The sequence below is a fragment of the Brachyhypopomus gauderio genome, chromosome 14 (genome assembly GCF_052324685.1).
Source record: "Brachyhypopomus gauderio isolate BG-103 chromosome 14, BGAUD_0.2, whole genome shotgun sequence".
Lineage (NCBI taxonomy): Eukaryota > Metazoa > Chordata > Actinopteri > Gymnotiformes > Hypopomidae > Brachyhypopomus > Brachyhypopomus gauderio.
This window is the reverse complement of record NC_135224.1, coordinates 6,865,004-6,884,042: the sequence shown is the minus strand read 5'-3', so window position 1 is coordinate 6,884,042 and position 19,039 is coordinate 6,865,004. Positions and strand designations below refer to the sequence as shown.

The following is a 19,039-nucleotide window of genomic DNA, read 5'->3' as shown; positions in this document are numbered from 1 at the left end:
GGAAGTACTGACTCACAAAGGCATCTATCTTTAGAGATCTTTTGCATGTGAATCAATATCCTGCTTTATTTTTTAACCAGTATTAGGAGGACGTTGAAACAAGTGTCGTCCTGCGACGCCCTGCACCTGGAGCCACATGTCAAAATGTCTCCGAGCCTCCTACACTTCTTGGCCTGAATGGGAGCTCGTTAAAGTCCTGTAATGAAACCCCATAAAATGAATCCCACTTAAGTTCAGTGTTGGAGTAAGAGGAATACTTTGCAAATGTTGTATGTATATATATGTGTGTGTGCGCGTGTGTGTGTGTGTATGTGTGGGGGGAAAAAAAGAGAAATATGTGCTGTCAAAGCCTAGAAACACTTAGGGAAGACACTCCATAAGGGGACCAGCCTTCAGGTAGCACGTTCTGAAGTTTGCAGGGATCTGCAGAAAGAAAACCCCCGGAAGGCAGCCGGACCAGATGGCGTTCTACCAACGGTACCGACAGCATGTGCTTCACAGTTGGCAGGAGTGTACACAGACATATTCAACACATCACTCACCCAAGAGATCATTCCTCTCCATTTTAAACACTCCTCTGTTACTGCTGCCCCAAACACGCCTGGCTTTCCTTAATGACGGTTATCCAGCGGCATTAACAGTTCTAGCCCTGAAATGCCGGGAAAGACTGGTGCTTGGACACAGTAATGACATCATCTTAATGCCCACTGACCAACCCGTGATCACCGGTCACCCAACCGGCTGTACCAACCAAGCAGGGGACGTGTGTGTGTGCACGCAGTTTCTGGATTACAGTATGGCCTTCGATAGTTCAACCTTCCAGACTGGTTAGGAGACTGGCTGATCTTGGTCTGCCTACGGCCTCTTGTAACTGGAACGTGGTTTATCTGACAGGTCATAGATGGTGAGAGCTGGTACTTTCTGCTCAGTTAACAATCAGCACTGGAAGCTCCTCAATCTCGCCATCCGAACCCTGTGAACAATCATGAGTATCTTCATAAGAATAACCTGGTTATTACATTTGCGAGCAGCACCACTGTCCTGGGTTTCTCCACAGAAATGACAAGTGTTCATATCGGCAACTGACATGTACCCTGCCTACATCAAAGGAGAACGACTTGGCTTACATGTGCATAATGTTCTGGAATATGATGCAGATATATATATATATATATATATATATATATATATATATATATATATATATATATATATATATATATATATATATGCAGTATATATGTGTGTGTTCCATTATAGCTTAATGATGTGTAGAAGAACTCCTGTGTACACTTAGTCTTATTTTACCTCAGGGCTAAATGTAAAGTGGAGGATTTTAAAGAGGATTATGCTGATTTTCGCTGTGTTCTATAAATCGTGCCATAAAGCACTTGGGAACACAATATGCTCTTAATCAATCAATGTATATTCTCTTTGTCAAGTTCCATATGTGACTGAAGCACTGTGGGAAAATGAGTTGGCAAAATGGAATTAAACTTGATTCTGTGGTCACAAATCACCAAGAGACGGGTAGAGTGAGAGGGGGCAGAGGGGCTGCACCTGACTGGAGAAACTAAAACGTTTGCATTGACATTCTCAAAATGACTCCTTTAGACAAGACTCTAGTTTGAATCATGTACACGCTGACCATTGAATCCTGTATGAACTTGCGTTCTTTGACTCTCCTTCTCTCTCCCTCTCCTCTCTCCCTCTCTCCTCTCTGCTCTGCCCTTGTTTGAAAGAGAGGATCCCATATTACTCATTACACACCACCAGTGACCCAAAGACCGGCCTCTGCACACATGCTCTGTTGAAGACAGTGATATCTCAAAAAGATAGAGATTATTAAATTATATTTGCCTCTTGAGGATAGAGGGAATATTTGATGGATTAGGACAAAGGCTTTGTGTGTGTGTGTGTGTGTGTATGTGTGTGTGTGTGTGTGTGTGTGTGTGTGTGTGTGTGTGTGTGTGTGTGTGTGTGTGTGTGTGTGTGTGTGAGAGAGAGAGTGAGTCAGCGCTCTTTGCCTCAGCAGTGTGAACACAGACACATCCACTCAGTACTGCAGTGTGATCTCAGCTACTCCCACATTCTCTTTTATGTGACAGGGAGGTTGCTGTGAGGATTACTGTTCCTGCTGACCAAGATGGGGGCTACACACACCATTATTTATTTATATATATATATATATAGCCTTTGTCCTAATCCATCAAATATATACATATGCATTTTTATGCAAATTTCCCTAATCTCCTCTGTCATTTTTCTTTTGCTCTCTTTCTCTCTCAGTCCCTCTCTAATCTCATTTCCCCTCCCTTGTAAAATGCTGTGGTTCTTTTGCACTCTCAGGTCTCTCTCAGGTCTCTCTCAGGTCTCTCTCAGGTCTTTCTCAGGTCTCTCTCAGGTCTTTCTCAGGTCTCTCTCAGGTCTTTCTCAGGTCTCTCTCAGGTCTTTCTCAGGTCTCTCTCAGGTCTCTCTCAGGTCTCTCTCAGGTCTTTCTCAGGTCTCTCTCAGGTCTTTCTCAGGTCTCTCTCAGGTCTTTCTCAGGTCTCTCTCAGGTCTCTCTCAGGTCTCTCTCAGGTCTCTCTCAGGTCTTTCTCAGGTCTTTCTCAGGTCTCTCTCAGGTCTTTCTCAGGTCTCTCTCAGGTCTCTCTCAGGTCTCTCTCAGGTCTCTCTCAGGTCTCTCTCAGGTCTCTCTCAGGTCTTTCTCAGGTCTTTCTCAGGTCTCTCTCAGGGCTGTAAGAGTGCTGATTGTGTTGCTAGATGCAGATTTTCTGTGTGCAGATTTCTGTCAGGTGGAGCTGCGTCTGTTGGCTCATCTGTCGTCTGACCCAGAGCTTTTGAGAACCTTCCAGAATCCTGAAGCAGACGTCTTCACCATGCTGGCCTCTCAGTGGTGAGTCCACAATCTAACACACACACTCATGACTCAGGAGAATCATGCCCACACAGGTGTTCGCACACTGACTCAGAGATTTAGGCACACACACACACCCACTCAGACACAAAAGAGAACCTAAAACACCAACACACCCACACACACACACGTAGTCAACCTGTGGGTTTGTTCTGGGCATGCTCTGTGTTAAGGGCGAAATACCACTTTGTGCCCAGATCTCAGCATCCTTTCAAATGTTGCCACTGCTGTTACCATGACAATCCGTCTGCAACATAAGTGTTTTGTTTTGCCTCGTCATGTTGGCCGTTTGGACAAACCCAAACCTCTACTAAACATTCTACTGTTGCATGTGTGAGAGCTATAACATTAGGATAGCTGTGTATGTTATTTATTCACTTTTGTTACACTTGTGTTCTGTAGTCTAAATCAGGATCTCCAGACCAGGTTTGTCTTGTTGGAGCGCTGTATTCATCGTTGTATTGTGTGTACTTCATCCAAGGTGGAGTCACTGCTGGGATGTTACACAGCCTGAACCCCTCTGTTCAACAGGGGGCGCTAACACTGCCCACAACTGGCAGTTATTTTAAAGAGCGTTGTATGTGTGCACACATGTGTGACACAGCTATGCAGGCAGCGACTGGCAAAGTCAGAGAGCACGAGTTTGGGTGTGAGCTTGGCAAAATGTGATGAATCGAGAATACTGAAGGGGTTGGGGGGGTCGGGTGGAGGGGGGGTGGGGGCTGATGCGTGATATACGATGGGTGTCCTATAGAATCTCCATAGTTGCAGTAACAGTGACAGTACTGCACTGCAGACACATAATGTGTGATACGAGTTATGTGATTGCTGACATGTGTGCGTGTGTGTGTGTTCCTGCTGAGTGTACCCCAGTGTGAGTGTTGGCCTGGTGTTGTGCTGTTACTGCACTGATCCATTGCAGCCTATTTAAGTCGCAGCTTGGCTCACTGTCACCCGTGATGTGTCCTCCAGCTCACCGCTGCCGTCTGAAGCTTCCTTATATAACTAACACTCTCTATGTCTCTGTCCCTCTAGGAAGGGAGTGTATAACTAACACTGTGTCTCTGTCCCTCTCTAGGAAGGGAGTGTATAACTAACACTGTGTCTCTGTCCCTCTCTAGGAAGGGAGTGTATAACTAACACTGTGTCTCTGTCCCTCTCTAGGAAGGGAGTGTATAACTAACACTGTGTCTCTGTCCCTCTCTAGGAAGGGAGTGTATAACTAACACTGTGTCTCTGTCCCTCTCTAGGAAGGGAGTGTATAACTAACACTGTGTCTCTGTCCCTCTCTAGGAAGGGAGTGTATAACTAACACTGTGTCTCTGTCCCTCTCTAGGAAGGGAGTGCATGAAGACGCTGTATGTTCAGAGGATAGAGAGCATGCCAAACGAATTGTCTACTCTGTTATCTATGGAGCTGGTGAGACTTCACCTTCACCCCTCCCCTTTAAGGTGTTCACCCCTCCCCTTTAAGGTGTTCACCCCTCCCCTTTAAGGTGTTCACCCCTCTCCTTTAAGGTGTTCACCCCTCCCCTTTAAGGTGTTCACCCCTCCCCTTTAAGGTGTTCACCCCCTTTAAGGTGTTCATCCCTCCCCTTTAAGGTGTTCACCCCTCCCCTTTAAGGTGTTCATCCCTCCCCTTTAAGGTGTTCACCCCTCTCCTTTAAGGTGTTCATCCCTCCCCTTTAAGGTGTTCACCCCTCTCCTTTAAGGTGTTCACCCCTCCCCTTTAAGGTGTCCAACCCTCCCCTTTAAGGTGTTCACCCCTCCCCTTTAAGGTGTTCATCCCTCCCCTTTAAGGTGTTCACCCCTCCCCTTTAAGGTGTTCACCCCTCCCTTTTAAGGTGTCCAACCCTCCGCTTTGAGCTGTATTAGCAGAATGCAGGTGCGGTTGTGTTCTTTAGTTTTTTAATGGAGAAAAGCTCTTGGCTTGCTGGAGATGCAGGGCTGTTTTGAATTTATTGTACACATTGAGTGCAGTATTCAAGTTCCTACAGAAATTAGCATCAACATCAGGACCTGGAGGAATGTGATGAATGTATATATATATATATATATATATATATATAGAGAGAGAGAGAGAGAGAGAGAGAGAGAGAGAGAGAGCACTAACCTATCCTCTGGACATGTGCTGTCTTATTAAGAGATACTTAGTCTTCACAGAGGTTGCTAATGGATTTCTTTGTAATGTGTGTGTGTGTGTGTGTGTGTGTGAAATGAAGAGGGAGGGAGAAATGAAGTATTGTGACCATTGTGCTTTATTTATTTGGGTCATTTTTGTTGTCTCTGTTGTCTTGATTTTACATTTATATCACTGAAACCCAATGAAAATTTTTATTGCTCAATAAATGTCAAATCCTCTCCCTCTCTGTCGCCACTGTAGCTCTTCCAGAACATGATGAATGTCTGTAATATCACCACCACAAATGCAAATGAAGCGCTGAGAGGGAGGGGCTGGGACACGCAGTGGGAGGGGCCGGGACAGACAGAGGGAGGGGCCGGAACAGACAGAGGGCGGGGCCGGAACAGACAGAGGGCGGGGTCGGGACAGACAGAGGGAGGGGCCGGGACAGACAGAGGGCGGGGCCGGGACAGACAGAGGGCGGGGCCAGGACAGAGGGACTGTGGTGACAGGAAGAAAATAAAGAGAGCACATGCACAGGTGTTCACAGATTCCGTAGATAACCATGGAAACGGTACTAAAAGAAGGTCTGGCTACAACACACACACAAATGGGTCAGACCATGCAGATGTGTTGAGTGTGTTGAGGTACGAATAATTAGGTGAAAGGAACCAAGCAGTGTGTGATTTCTCATGCACACACACACTCACACGTTCTTGCATTCTAATTGCAATGCATAGGCACACACTGGCCCATATGTATCAAATGTATACTTAATATGTTTCAGGTTCTGGGATTGTTGGATTGTCTAGGACAGGCTTTGCTTTTATACGTTACTGCTAATCATTATATCTGGTCAAGGTGCCAGCAGGTCACAGAGTAATGTAAGACAAAGACTGGAAGTTCAAATGTTCTAATGTTGTATCTGAAAGCCTGAAATAACATTCTGAATTGTTTTCTATGTAGGATGATCTGACATCCCTCAAGTGTCTAGAATTCATTTTCCAAGAGTCTCTACATCTTAATGGTGTAGTGAGCCAAGCTGCAGAGGAGTTACAAACACAACTGTACACTTGTGTTAAGAACTTACACTAAGACACTGGGAGGACTTCTTCTCTCCATTAACGCTGCTGTGGGACAGTGAAGGCTGTGATGAACATGAGCCCATCACTCACAGTTGATCCTCCCCACACCCCCACCCGCTCCCCACACCCCCACACACCCACCCGCTCCTCACACACCCACCCGCTCCCCACACCCCCACCCGCTCCCCACACACCCACCCGCTCCCCACACACCCACCCGCTCCCCACACCCCCACACACCCACCCGCTCCTCACACACCCACCCGCTCCCCACACACCCACCCGCTCCCCACACCCCCACACACCCACCCGCTCCTCACACACCCACCCGCTCCCCACACCCCCACACACCCACCCGCTCCTCACACACCCACCCGCTCCCCACACACCCACCCGCTCCCCACACACCCACACCCCCACCCGCTCCCCACACCCCCACACACCCACCCGCTCCTCACACACCCACCCGCTCCCCACACACCCACCCGCTCCCCACACCCCCACACACCCACCCGCTCCTCACACACCCACCCGCTCCCCACACCCCCACACACCCACCCGCTCCTCACACACCCACCCGCTCCCCACACCCCCACACACCCACCCGCTCCCCACACACCCACCCGCTCCCCACACACCCACCCGCTCCTCACACCCCCACACACCCACCCGCTCCTCACACACCCACCCGCTCCCCACACCCCCCACACACCCACCCGCTCCCCACACACCCACCCGCTCCTCACACACCCACCCGCTCCTCTCCCCACACCCCCACACACCCACCCGCTCCCCACACACCCACCCGCTCCCCACACCCCCACACACCCACCCGCTCCTCACACACCCACCCGCTCCTCTCCCCACACCCCCACACACCCACCCGCTCCCCACACCCCCACACACCCACCCGCTCCTCACACACCCACCCGCTCCCCACACCCCCACACACCCACCCGCTCCCCACACCCCCACCCACACACCCACCCGCTCCTCTCCCCACACACCCACCCGCTCCTCTCCCCACACACCCACCCGCTCCTCTCCCCACACACCCACCCGCTCCTCTCCCCACACCCTCACACACCCACCCGCTCCTCTCCCCACACACCCACCCGCTCCTCACACACCCCCACCCACACACCCCATCTCGCTCGTCCTCATCTTTTTCTAGATGTCAAATTCTCTTCTCCCTTTTTCCTCTTTATACTTCTTTCTCTCTCTCTCCATCGTTCTTTCCTCCTCATCTCTGTCTAAAACTCATAACACAAAACAAAATGCTACAGAAATTTCTGAGAGACAATGAGGTTCATCACGTGTGTGTGTGTGTGTGTGTGTGTGTGTGTGTGTGTGTGTGTGTGTGTGTGTAGGGGTGGGGTATAAATAAATGAACATTCTCCATCTAGCAGGTCTGAGTGTGGGGGCGGAGTGTGGGGTGCCGGCAGCACTGGCCCCCTGGCAGGTGGGAGGAGTAATAATAGCTCAGTAACACTGCCACGGAGATCGGGGGACGTGTCAGCGTAATAGCTGTAGTAGTGGTTGTAGCCATAGCAACGCAAGGGAGACTATGGCTCTCCCTATAACCCCATGGTCTCTCTTTTTCACTGTTCACACTCACTGTGCTCTTTCACGTTGATTCTCTCCATCTACATCTGTGTAAATCTTCCATTCAGTTCTTGCTTTGTTGCAGTTTTTGGGTCATGAAGTGATGTGAGCCTGTGAGGGAGAGTGAGGGAGTGTGAGAGAGTGTGGGGGAGTGAGGGAGTGTGAAGGAGTGTGAGGGAGAGTGAGGGAGTGTGAGAGAGTGAGGGAGTGTGAGGGAGTGTGAGGGAGAGTGAGAGAGTGTGGGGGAGTGTGAGGGAGAGTGAGGGAGTGTGGGGGAGTGTGAGGGAGAGTGAGAGAGTGTGGGGGAGTGTGAGGGAGAGTGAGAGAGTGGGGGAGTGTGAGGGAGAGTGAGAGAGTGTGGGGGAGTGTGAGGGAGAGTGAGAGAGTGTGGGGGAGTGTGAGGGAGAGTGAGAGAGTGTGGGGGAGAGTGGGGAAGTGTGAGGGATTATGAGGGAAAGGGAGGAAGTGTGAGGGAGATTGAGGGAGTGTGAGGGAGAGGGAGGGAGTGTGAGGGAGAGTGAGAGAGTGTGGGGGAGCGTGAGGGATTATGAGGGAGAGGGAGAGTGAGGGAGGGATTATGAGGGAGTGTGAGGGAGTGTGGGGGAGATTGAGGAAGTGTGAGGGAGAGTGAGCCTGTGTGTCTCTCTGCAGGGAGGGAGCGTCTGGCTGGTATACTGGGGCTGAGTGCTCAACAGGCCAGTCAGTTCCAGGACAGCTTCCTGCAGACATACAGAGGGGTGCAGGACTTCATCCAGCGCACTGTGCAGCACTGCCACAAGCACGGTGTGTGTGTGTGTGTGTGTGTGTGTGTGTGTGTGTGTGTGTGTGTGTGTGTGTGTGTGTGTGTGCGCGCGCATATGCGTTTGTGAGATGTGTGTGAGTCAGCTTGGAGAGGATATACCCAGCTTGGTGAGGATATGTAAGTGTAGAAGGGATATACTCTGCTATGTACGTGTAGAGGGGATATACTCTGCTATGTACGTGTAGAGGGGATATACTCTGCTATGTACGTGTAGAGGGGATATACTCTGCTATGTACGTGTAGAGGGGATATACTCTGCTATGTACATGTAGAGGGGATATACTCTGCTATGTAAGTGTAGAAGGGATATACTCTGCTATGTACATGTAGAGGGGATATACTCTGCTATGTACGTGTAGAGGGGATATACTCTGCTATGTACGTGTAGAAGGGATATACTCTGCTATGTACGTGTAGAAGGGATATACTCTGCTATGTACGTGTAGAGGGGATATACTCTGCTATGTACGTGTAGAGGGGATATACTCTGCTATGTACGTGTAGAGGGGATATACTCTGCTATGTCCGTGTAGAGGGGATATACTCTGCTATGTCCGTGTAGAGGGGATATACTCTGCTATGTCTCTGCTATGTCCGTGTAGAGGGGATATACTCTGCTATGTCCGTGTAGAGGGGATATACTCTGCTATGTACGTGTAGAGGGGATATACTCTGCTATGTACGTGTAGAGGGGATATACTCTGCTATGTACGTGTAGAAGGGATATACTCTGCTATGTACGTGTAGAAGGGATATACTCTGCTATGTACGTGTAGAGGGGATATACTCTGCTATGTATGTGTAGAGGGGATATACTCTGCTTACATGGCACAATTACTGTGTGATATCTGTGCTCCTACCCAAATGAACACTAATATATTCACCACAATGCAGGACAGAAATTGGCAGTTGTAGAAATGCATTATTGGTACACACAGGCACACACATGGACGCAATGTTGTGACACTCTCCAGTGTGAAAGCATGACAGCAACTTCATCGCTTCACAATATTCATGTTGCAAACAAATGACAAATTAAGAATTATTTGTGAAACAAATATATTTTCAGTCATATCTGCTAGCTTTCATTTCTCTACGTTTTTAAGAGAATCTGGGAAAAGTGCCGAGACGAACCAGGTGCCTGTTCCTCCATTACAAGTCAATACTGCAGCTATCGACTGGCACTACATCACCTGAGGCGACCGCTCGCCGTTACCAGCCAATCGCCCGCGGCGTTTCTCACCTAGCTCCTCCCCTCAGGGAGACGAGGTCAGCCGGGAAATAGAGAGCTCAGGACGCATCACCAGAGAGGTTAGAGGTGGTGGGATTTGTAGTCCTGTGGTGTCTGGGCAGGAGGTCAGTGAAGGACCTGGAGACTCCAGCCTGCGGGAGCATTCACACACGTTGGAAGAAGAAGAGGAAACCCAGACTGGCTGGTTTAACACTTCACAGTTCCACACCACAGTTCTACAGTGAGGCCACCTTGAACCACTTTAGAGACTCACCGTGAAGCTCCCAGGGGGCCGCTCTGCTCTTCAAGATCTACTGGCCCGGCAGAGTTACACTCCAGCACAGCTGCTTCAAATCTTCACATGCTACAGGAAGGCGTGATGAACTGTCTAAGGCGTGTTAGGTTATGGATCTGAGCTCTGCGGGCCGGTACAGAGGAGCAGATCGTTGCTTCTTCGGGCCGTATGCTGGCACCATAACCTTGACGAGTGTGGAGAGGAGATCGCTTACAATTAGGAATCTGTTGCTTTGCTGTTTCAAGCCATCAAATTCTCCTTCTCTGGCGTGATGTGTCTCGTTTTTTTCTGCTTGCTTCTGAATTGAAACAGAACAGCTATGTAGCCGCCTGCCTCTTCACACACTAATACACACTTTTATATGAAGCTACTGCAGGTCCAGCAGTGGTTCCCCATATAAACTGCTGAGCAGAGATTCCACCCGTTGTTGCCCCTGAACTCTGCGAGTCTGCTAATCCACACGCTAATGTCACAAAAGCAGACGCGTCCCGTCACAGCGCAGCACCTACAGCAGCTTCCGTGTAGCCAGGAGAGGCTTTTCACAACACACAGGCACCTCTCTGTCCTGCAGTTACCTTATTGTTGGTGCCCATTGTTACGGTACCTGGAAACCACGCGTGTGCACGTTGGCCGGGCACATTCCTCACAGTGGTGTCACGTGTGTGGGAGTGTTTGGGCTCTTCCTGCTCTTGGTGGCCTATTGCACCTGGTGTGTTTGGGCTCTTCCTGCTCTTGGTGGCCTATTGCACCTGGTGTGTTTGGGCTCTTCCTGCTCTTGGTGGCCTATTGCACCTGGTGTGTGTATGGGCTCTTCCTGCTCTTGGTGGCCTATTGCACCTGGTGTGTGTATGGGCTCTTCCTGCTCTTTGTGGACTATTGCACCTGGTGTGTGTATGGGCTCTTCCTGCTCTTTGTGGACTATTGCACCTGGTGTGTGTATGGGCTCTTCCTGCTCTTGGTGGCCTATTGCACCTGGTGTGTGTATGGGCTCTTCCTGCTCTTGGTGGCCTATTGCACCTGGTGTGTGTGTGGGCTCTTCCTGCTCTTGGTGGCCTATTGCACCTGGTGTGTGTATGGGCTCTTCCTGCTCTTTGTGGACTATTGCACCTGGTGTGTGTATGGGCTCTTCCTGCTCTTTGTGGACTATTGCACCTGGTGTGTGTATGGGCTCTTCCTGCTCTTGGGGGCCTATTGCACCTGGTGTGTGTATGGGCTCTTCCTGCTCTTGGTGGCCTATTGCACCTGGTGTGTGTGTGGGCTCTTCCTGCTCTTGGTGGCCTATTGCACCTGGTGTGTGTATGGGCTCTTCCTGCTCTTGGTGGCCTATTGCACCTGTTGTGTTTGGGGTCCTGAGAGGGGAGCTCTGTCTAACCCCAGGCCTTTTGAACTTGGACTTTAGCTGCAAAGCCAGGCCTTTTGTCACGTGTGTGTGTGTGTGTGTGTGTGTGTGTGTGTGTGTGTGTATGTATGTGTGTGTGTGTGAGAGAGAGAGAGAGAGAGAGATAGGAAAAGTAGCAGAGAAAGATTGTACGTGTGTGTTTGCAAGCATGTGCGTGTATATATGCATGTGAGAGAGAGTTAGGGAAACTGGCTGGCAGAGAAAGATTGTGTGTGTGTGTGTGTGTGTGTGTGTGTGTGTGTGTGTGTGTGTGTGTGTGTGTGTGTGTGTGTGTGTGTGTGTGTGTGTGTGTGTGTGTGTGTGTTCCTAGGTTATGTAAAGTCCATAATGGGTCGACGACGTTCTCTTCCTCACATCCACTCAACTGACTGGGGCACCCGCAACCAGGCAGAGAGACAGGCAGTCAATTTTGTAGTACAAGGTAGTGTAGTGTGTGTGTGATCCTCATGGAGAGCATGAGTGCAATCAAGGTTCATCTATACAGTGAGATTTAATACATCAAGGTTTCACTGCGAATTATTCATTAGGGTCATTTGGCTTTTATCTTTCTGTGTGTGTGTGTGTGTGCGTGCGTGCGTGCGTGCGTGCGTGCGTGCGTGCGTGTGTAACAGGTTCTGCAGCAGACCTGTGTAAGATGGCCATGATACAAATCTGCTCACATGTGTCCTCATCCACAACTCTCACTGCCAGGTATATTCATCCATCCATCAGTGAATCTAACCCCATCTTCCCAAACCTCCTTCTCCACGTCTGTTCACACACAGTTTCCAGGTCTCTAGTCCGTTATCTTTCCCTGTTCCCTTCTCTGTCCTGTACGGCACTGCAATCCCAGTCTAGTGTTGGAACTTCAGCTGGAGATGTGTGTGTTATATCCCATACGCCGTCAGTTTATCTATGTGGACATTCTCTCCTCTTCCTCCTACTCATGTGACCAATCAGCTGCCTCCACTCTCATGATGTAAATGAGTCTGTAATGAGCGCTTATGAAAGTCACTGAGGTCCACCTCTGCCTGTCATACACCACCATATTTCACATACAGCTCTCCACATTCTGAATAGCCATTTGTAAAATATCTCTCTACTACACCCTCCCGTGATTATTAATATTTTATCTGTATTTAAGCTAAAGCAGTCCCAGGACACCAGACATTAAAATATGCTGCATTTATCTATGGACAAGAGACATGGCCATTAGCTGAAACAAAACATAAATGATCATTTTACAAGTGTTATTTTTTTCCTACACAGCCTCTGCACTAGTGAGGTTTGTCACGTTTTTTTTTTTTGTTGTTATTTTTGTTCGAGTTTTTGAAGAGTTTAATTTGTTGGTTAAATTGAATTCAGCGTTTAGATGGAAGCAGAGCTAATGTGAAGCACTCAGTTAGGAGCAGTGTCATCGGATAGACCAACTCATGAATGCCTTCTTCTCAAACATCGTTGTCCCCAGATGGGCTGGAGGTCTTACCAGGTCCCATCTAGCTGCCTGCCTCATCAGACACTACAGAAGTACTGAGAGACGTTGCCTGATCTAATAATATCTGTGCTCACAATCTAGATGACGGACACAACCGTCGGAATCAAGTTACTGGATCTTAGACTGAGCGTAATAGACTGTCAATTAGTATTGTTGTCTTTAGTTTTTTAATATTCATTTAATTTCTTGTTTATGGTACATGTAACTATTTTAAAGGCACACCAAACAGCAGTCTCCTCTTAAACGTATCTGAGGTTTATAATAGGGCTTTTATGGAATTTGTTCCATTAATGGAACCATTAACTTTATCTGCTAAATGGTTCTTTGAAGTTTTAAACAAGATTTTGTTCTTCAATAAAAACTTCTGTGAAATGTGTAGGGGAAGCCATTTCCAGAAAGTGAGATGAAATTAAATGAAACTGAACCGTTAATTTAAGCCCTTTATATGTCTGTGGCCAGGCTAGTTGCTCAGATTCATGATGAGCTGCTGTTTGAGGTGGAGGACTCTCAGGTGGAGGCGTTTGCTGGTGAGTGTAGATTCATTGCACCATGCTCAAGCCTTTCTGGGCCTTGTGTTAATGCTACTGTGATCACTGCAGTTCTAGTGAAGACAACAATGGAGTCTCTGCAGTACATTGACTGTCTTGGAGTCAGACTTACAGTGAGTAACCAAAACAGATCCAACTTTTTAAAAGTATTTTCATAAGTCTCTTTAAATGTTTTCTGATACTTTTGATCAGTGTCACTCAAAAGTAGCACTCGGTGATCTTTTCATTAATAAGTCCAGAGTGAAACATTTTGTGTGTTTGTCTGCACACACGTTTGCTATAAAACGGCTTGTAGACTTGAGTTGAGGCATTACTGCGTATGACAGTGAGGCGTGGTGGTCTGATATGCGGCCGCTGTTGTGTCCAGGTGCCTCTGAAGGTGTCTGTGTCGACAGGACGTTCCTGGGGCTCCATGTGTGACGTGAACCTCCCTCATGCTGCTCCACACACGTCCCCTTGATCCCCGTCCCCTTACTGGGACACTGGGAAACCCTGCCTTTCTCTTTCGCTCCCACCCTCCCTCTCTGTCTTTTTTCTCTTTTTATTTCTCCCTCCATCCCTCTTTCATTCTTTCTCTCTCTCATTTATCTATTTTTCTCTCTCCCTCTCCCCTTTGTCTCTCCATTTCTGGAAATTGCTATGTGTGTCATGTCTGTCTTTTGTTTGGTCTCTGTCTCTCTGCCCCTTCACCTTTCCTCTCTTCCTCTCTGTCCATCTCTTTCTCTTTTTCTCTTGCTCTGAGCTGCAGCCCATCGCCATGGTAACTGACTGGACTGCTGCAGCTCTTTCATTTCTCATTTGCTGTATCCATTGGCAACCGAAGGAGCATAGACACCAGTTCCTCTCATCTTCTTCTTCTACTTTGGCTTTTTATGCTCTATACACCATTACTCTCCCACTACTCTCACACTACTCACACTACTGTTCCACTACTCTCACACTACTCTCACACTACTCACACTACTGTTCCACTACTCTCACACTACTCACACTACTGTTCCACTACACTCACACTACTCTCACACTACTGTTCCACTACTCACACACTACTCACACTACTCTCACACTACTGTTCCACTACTCTCACACTACTCACACTACTGTTCCACTACTCTCACACTACTCACACACTACTCACACACTACTCTCATACTATTCTCACACTACTGTTCCACTACTCAAACACTACTCACACACTATTCTCACACTACTGTTCCACTACTCTCACACTACTCTACGCCCCTCCTATAAATTAATAATTTCTTGTTATATTTAAATGACATATCTGTCAATATTTTAATGCATTTATACTAATTTATTTACTTATTTACTTTGCTACTCTGTGTAGGAAGCTTTATGATATTTTCAAGCGTTTGTTGTTGGAGCATGTTGGTTCTGCTCATGGCTGTGTTAGCAGACCTGTTGGTTCTGCTCATGGCTGTGTTAGCAGACCTGTTGGTTCTGCTCATGGCTGTGTTAGCAGACCTGTTGGTTCTGCTCATGGCTGTGTTAGCAGACCTGTTGGTTCTGCACATAGTTGTGTTAGCAGACCTGCTGGTTCTGCTCATAGCTGTGTTAGCAGACCTGTTGGTTCTGCTCATGGCTGTGTTAGCAGACCTGTTGGTTCTGCTCATGGCTGTGTTAGCAGACCTGTTGGTTCTGCTCATGGCTGTGTTAGCAGACCTGTTGGTTCTGCTCATGGCTGTGTTAGCAGACCTGCTTGTAGGAGGCCCTGCTGTTCTGTGTGGCTTCCTTAGAGGCTGGCCCCTCTCTGAGCTCCACTCTGGAAGCCCAAACTGGTTGTGCCGTGTTGTGTAATAGGAAGAGACCACTTATATTGGCTACAGTTAAAATGAAATTGAGTGAATTTAGTCATTAAAATGTTTATAAACACCACCCCACTAAATAAACAATAAAAATGTCTTATTTGTGTATGTGTGTGTGACTAGCTGGTTTTAGATCACATGCCTTTGTTGCTCTCATCTCCAAACTTGCCACGTCAGTGCTTTCTTCACAGCTTTTTTGGCATGAGCCAACTGTCATGAGTCCACATACACATGCACACACACCCCACACACAAACACACACAAAACAGTCTCACTGCCAGGCACCACACTGACCCAATTTTTAAGTGTCTGGCAAAGGTGTCAGGTCCCCAAAGTCCCTCTTAGTGGGCCCCCTACCCACACACAGACACATCTAGATAAGGCCTCTGATCAGTGAACATTAGTCTGGCACCACTATAAATGCACCCTGTCCTTTAAGGCTGTTTAATAACACTTTTTAACATTTATAATTCTAAAAAATCCAATGGCCACAATATGAATTAATGTCTATTAATATCTCATTTCACATTATTAAACTACATAATACAGTTTACACATACACTCATAATAACTATGAAAAAGGTTTATTGACAAAGTATATTTTATGTTAATTTACACATACCCACACACACAATATATGTGGGATGAAAAGACTACTTAGACCCTTATCAGAGTTGCAGACGGGGGTGTATGTAGTTAATGAGGTTCATCAGGCAAAGGAAAGAAATGAAGGAAAACAAGCTTATACAAGCTTTATGAATCATTTTTTTAATACATTATGTACATCCATTTCTTCCGCAAACGCAGGAACTCTTTGCTTTACATCTTTACAGTGTTCCATTTGTTAAGCAAAAGAAAGAGGCCGGTTCCAGAGAAAGAAACAAATGATTATAGTTACAGCAGTCCAGTAAAAGAAAACATCGCAAAGACAGAACATGGAAAGGAACAGTGGCATGTTCATCAGTACAGACCCTGAACAGACGCATGTTCATCAGTACAGACCCTGAACAGACTTCATCAGTACAGACCCTGAACAGACGCATGTTCATCAGTACAGACCCTGAACAGACTTCATCAGTACAGACCCTGAATAGACGCATGTTCATCAGTACAGACCCTGAACATATGTACGTTCATCAGTACAGACCCTGAACAGAAGTTCGTTCATCAGTACAGACTCTGAACAGACGTTCGTTCATCAGTACAGACTCTGAACAGACACACGTTCATCAGTACAGACCCTGAACAGACACACGTTCATCAGTACAGACCCTCAAGGCTTCAGGTGACCACTGCTGCCACACCTGGCCTGTAATGTTTTAAGCCATATTCTGCCCTTCGCCTATTTACCCCTACTTGGCAAACTTATATTTAACCCCCATGAACCATCCTCACCCTCCCATGTTCCAGTTGACCCGCCTCCTTGGGTGGTAAAATATAATTTTCCTGCTGTGCTTTCTGTGGGATTGTTTCCATAGCAACAGGCAACCAGTGACTGGACCTAAAAAACTGAAGACTGTTAACATGAGTGTTGTATTAAGGGGCTTTGCTAGCATTACATGGTAACCAACACAGGTACAGGAAACTATTAGAAGCTCTAGCAACACACAAGTTTCAAGAAAAAATGTTTCTGCAGACTAGAATTACATAACGGAGATCCTCAACTTTCTGGCAAATTGACAGGGAGTTATCTGGCAATATACTGGAATTTATTCTTATTTTTCTACACCAATAGCAGTGTGCTGCAAACATAAAAGGCTCATACTGTGGTCAGTACAGAGATGATGTCACATCCTCTGAAAGCTGCTTTCACCCTGATTGGCTTAAACACTCGCTGTTTGTATGTTGGGATCAGAATTGTGTCTCAGTTTGCAGTTTAAGTGTTTTTGTAAACATCTTAGTTATTAAATATTTTTCATAGAATTTCTGTTACAAAATCATCACAAAATATCCCCCAGATGTTATTTACAGTAAATACACTTTACAACTTTACACTTATTAAAATGTTATTTAAAAAAAATCTTTTTCCTTCAGAAGAAAAATCTTAAGAGCTTTTTGTTTAACCTGTGGATGTTGCACCATTGGGCTATTGTTACTCCTGCTACCACGGGTTTATTAGTCTGCTAAGTGCTGAAAGTGAGTTGGTTGTTACATCTGAGAAAGGCCAAACAGATCAGAAATTAGAACAGCTTTCAGAGGTGTGAAGCATCTCTCTGTACGGTCAGCTTGGGTGGTCACCTTTCCATGGGCTGCCAAACTGTTCAGTAAATTAAATAAACCACATTAGTCACTTCTTAGGAAAAACAAAAGATGTCAATCATGCCTCGTCAGATCTTCACATGCTGACAGCGAAGAGCTTCTCGGCGACCGTCATCGGTGCAGCATAAGGGATAAAATAAGGATGCAGCATTTTTACCTTTTAATTCCTTAGTTTGTACTTCAACGTATTCTTGTTTGTCTTGTTCATATAATAATTTTATTGCTCAAATGAATGGCCCTTGGGCTTGATCTCCGAATGACTCCTTTAAATACAGAATTGATCATTGAACTCCCCAAAAGACAAACGGCAGCAAAGTAAAAGCAAAGAACACCTTTGGCAGATTCAACGAAAAAAAGTACTCATTGATACATTAGAATATGGTGTATCATACATTTGCATATGGTACATACTTTCTATTAGCAATAAGCAGTAAATAACACTTCAAAATAAATCCATAAAAAGTCAAAATACAGCTGATTTGTTTTAAGTGCTTCTGCATTCTTGGCACCTGCAGCCATGATCCAGAGTGCTTTTAACCAGAGGAGTATATTGGGGAGGGGAGGGGATCCACTCCTTGGTGCCTTGGCTTGTACCAACGTTCCTCTGGGGGAGGAATGCTGTGGAAGCAGTGCTTCCAAGGCTTTCTTCCATTGTGAATCCTCTGTGCACCCCCTGTCCTCTTAAAAGTGGAACATTCCTTTAGCAGCCATCTTCTCATGCAAGTTACTTAGGTCCATGTGAATGTTTCACATTACTAATAATTTCCAGCTTGTCATTCGGATACATATCGTGAACATTTATGTACAAAAGACACGCTTGGATGCTGCTGTGCATTTTAAATGCAATGGGAAATTTAGCTGCTCATAACCGTTTCCTTGGCTCAATTGGTTTGATTTTCTTTTTGAGAACTTGAAGGTAAACAGTTGAGATTCTCACGCTATGACACAAGTCTAGAGACTCAGCGTAGTAAAGCTTAATCAGCCCCTCCTTCCTCCCTCCGTCTCAAGATCCAGCAACAGCCAACAGTCCCTAAGCTTCACTGTCCAAACTGCTACGCACATCAAAACAGCGTCCAACATTAAGCCATAAGTCACAAGTTACTCAAAACTTAGCAACATGCTTACCATGTTCAACCAGATGCACGTTGAGCCTTGAATTACTAGAGCCTTTTGCGTGAGCAAAAGCATTCTGTGCCCATGCAAACACACACCTAAGTACTGGTTGGCGTTTGAAACGAGCACCGTTCGCCAGCTGTTCTTGGTTTTGGCTGTTGCTAGCAATTCTGACACATGCTGTCATGTGGATGACACACATTTCAGTAGCAGTAGAGGCGGTTTCGTTACAGGATGCTAAGAGCCTTTAGCACTGTGTTCAGCCTCAATCTGTCCTGGAGCTTGAACAATGCAGCTTGCCTTTTACACTCAGTAATTCACATCTGCCAACATGGTGAATGTTTATCTTAACATATTGAACAGG

The 19,039-nt window shown here is 46.8% G+C and overlaps 1 protein-coding gene across 6 annotated transcripts in view; it reads left to right on the top strand.

Moving 5' to 3' along the window:
- The window catches only part of poln (polymerase (DNA directed) nu), a 58,762-nt gene extending 43,006 nt beyond the window's left edge, over positions 1–15,756 (top strand). The window contains exons 21-28 of one of the 6 annotated variants that reach the window (XM_076973725.1): positions 2,785–2,896; positions 4,254–4,336; positions 8,380–8,511; positions 11,766–11,876; positions 12,067–12,145; positions 13,389–13,456; positions 13,529–13,590; positions 13,845–15,756. In XM_076973725.1, coding sequence (XP_076829840.1) covers positions 2,785–2,896; positions 4,254–4,336; positions 8,380–8,511; positions 11,766–11,876; positions 12,067–12,145; positions 13,389–13,456; positions 13,529–13,590; positions 13,845–13,937 — 740 coding nt within the window. In that variant the 3' untranslated portion in view covers positions 13,938–15,756. Of the gene's footprint in view, positions 1–2,784; positions 2,897–4,253; positions 4,337–5,138; positions 5,369–8,379; positions 8,512–11,765; positions 11,877–12,066; positions 12,150–13,388; positions 13,457–13,528; positions 13,591–13,844 lie in introns of those variants that run through there. The other 5 variants (XM_076973726.1, XM_076973728.1, XM_076973727.1 and 2 more) reach the window with 5 other exon arrangements.
- The last annotated feature ends 3,283 nt before the right edge of the window (positions 15,757–19,039 follow it).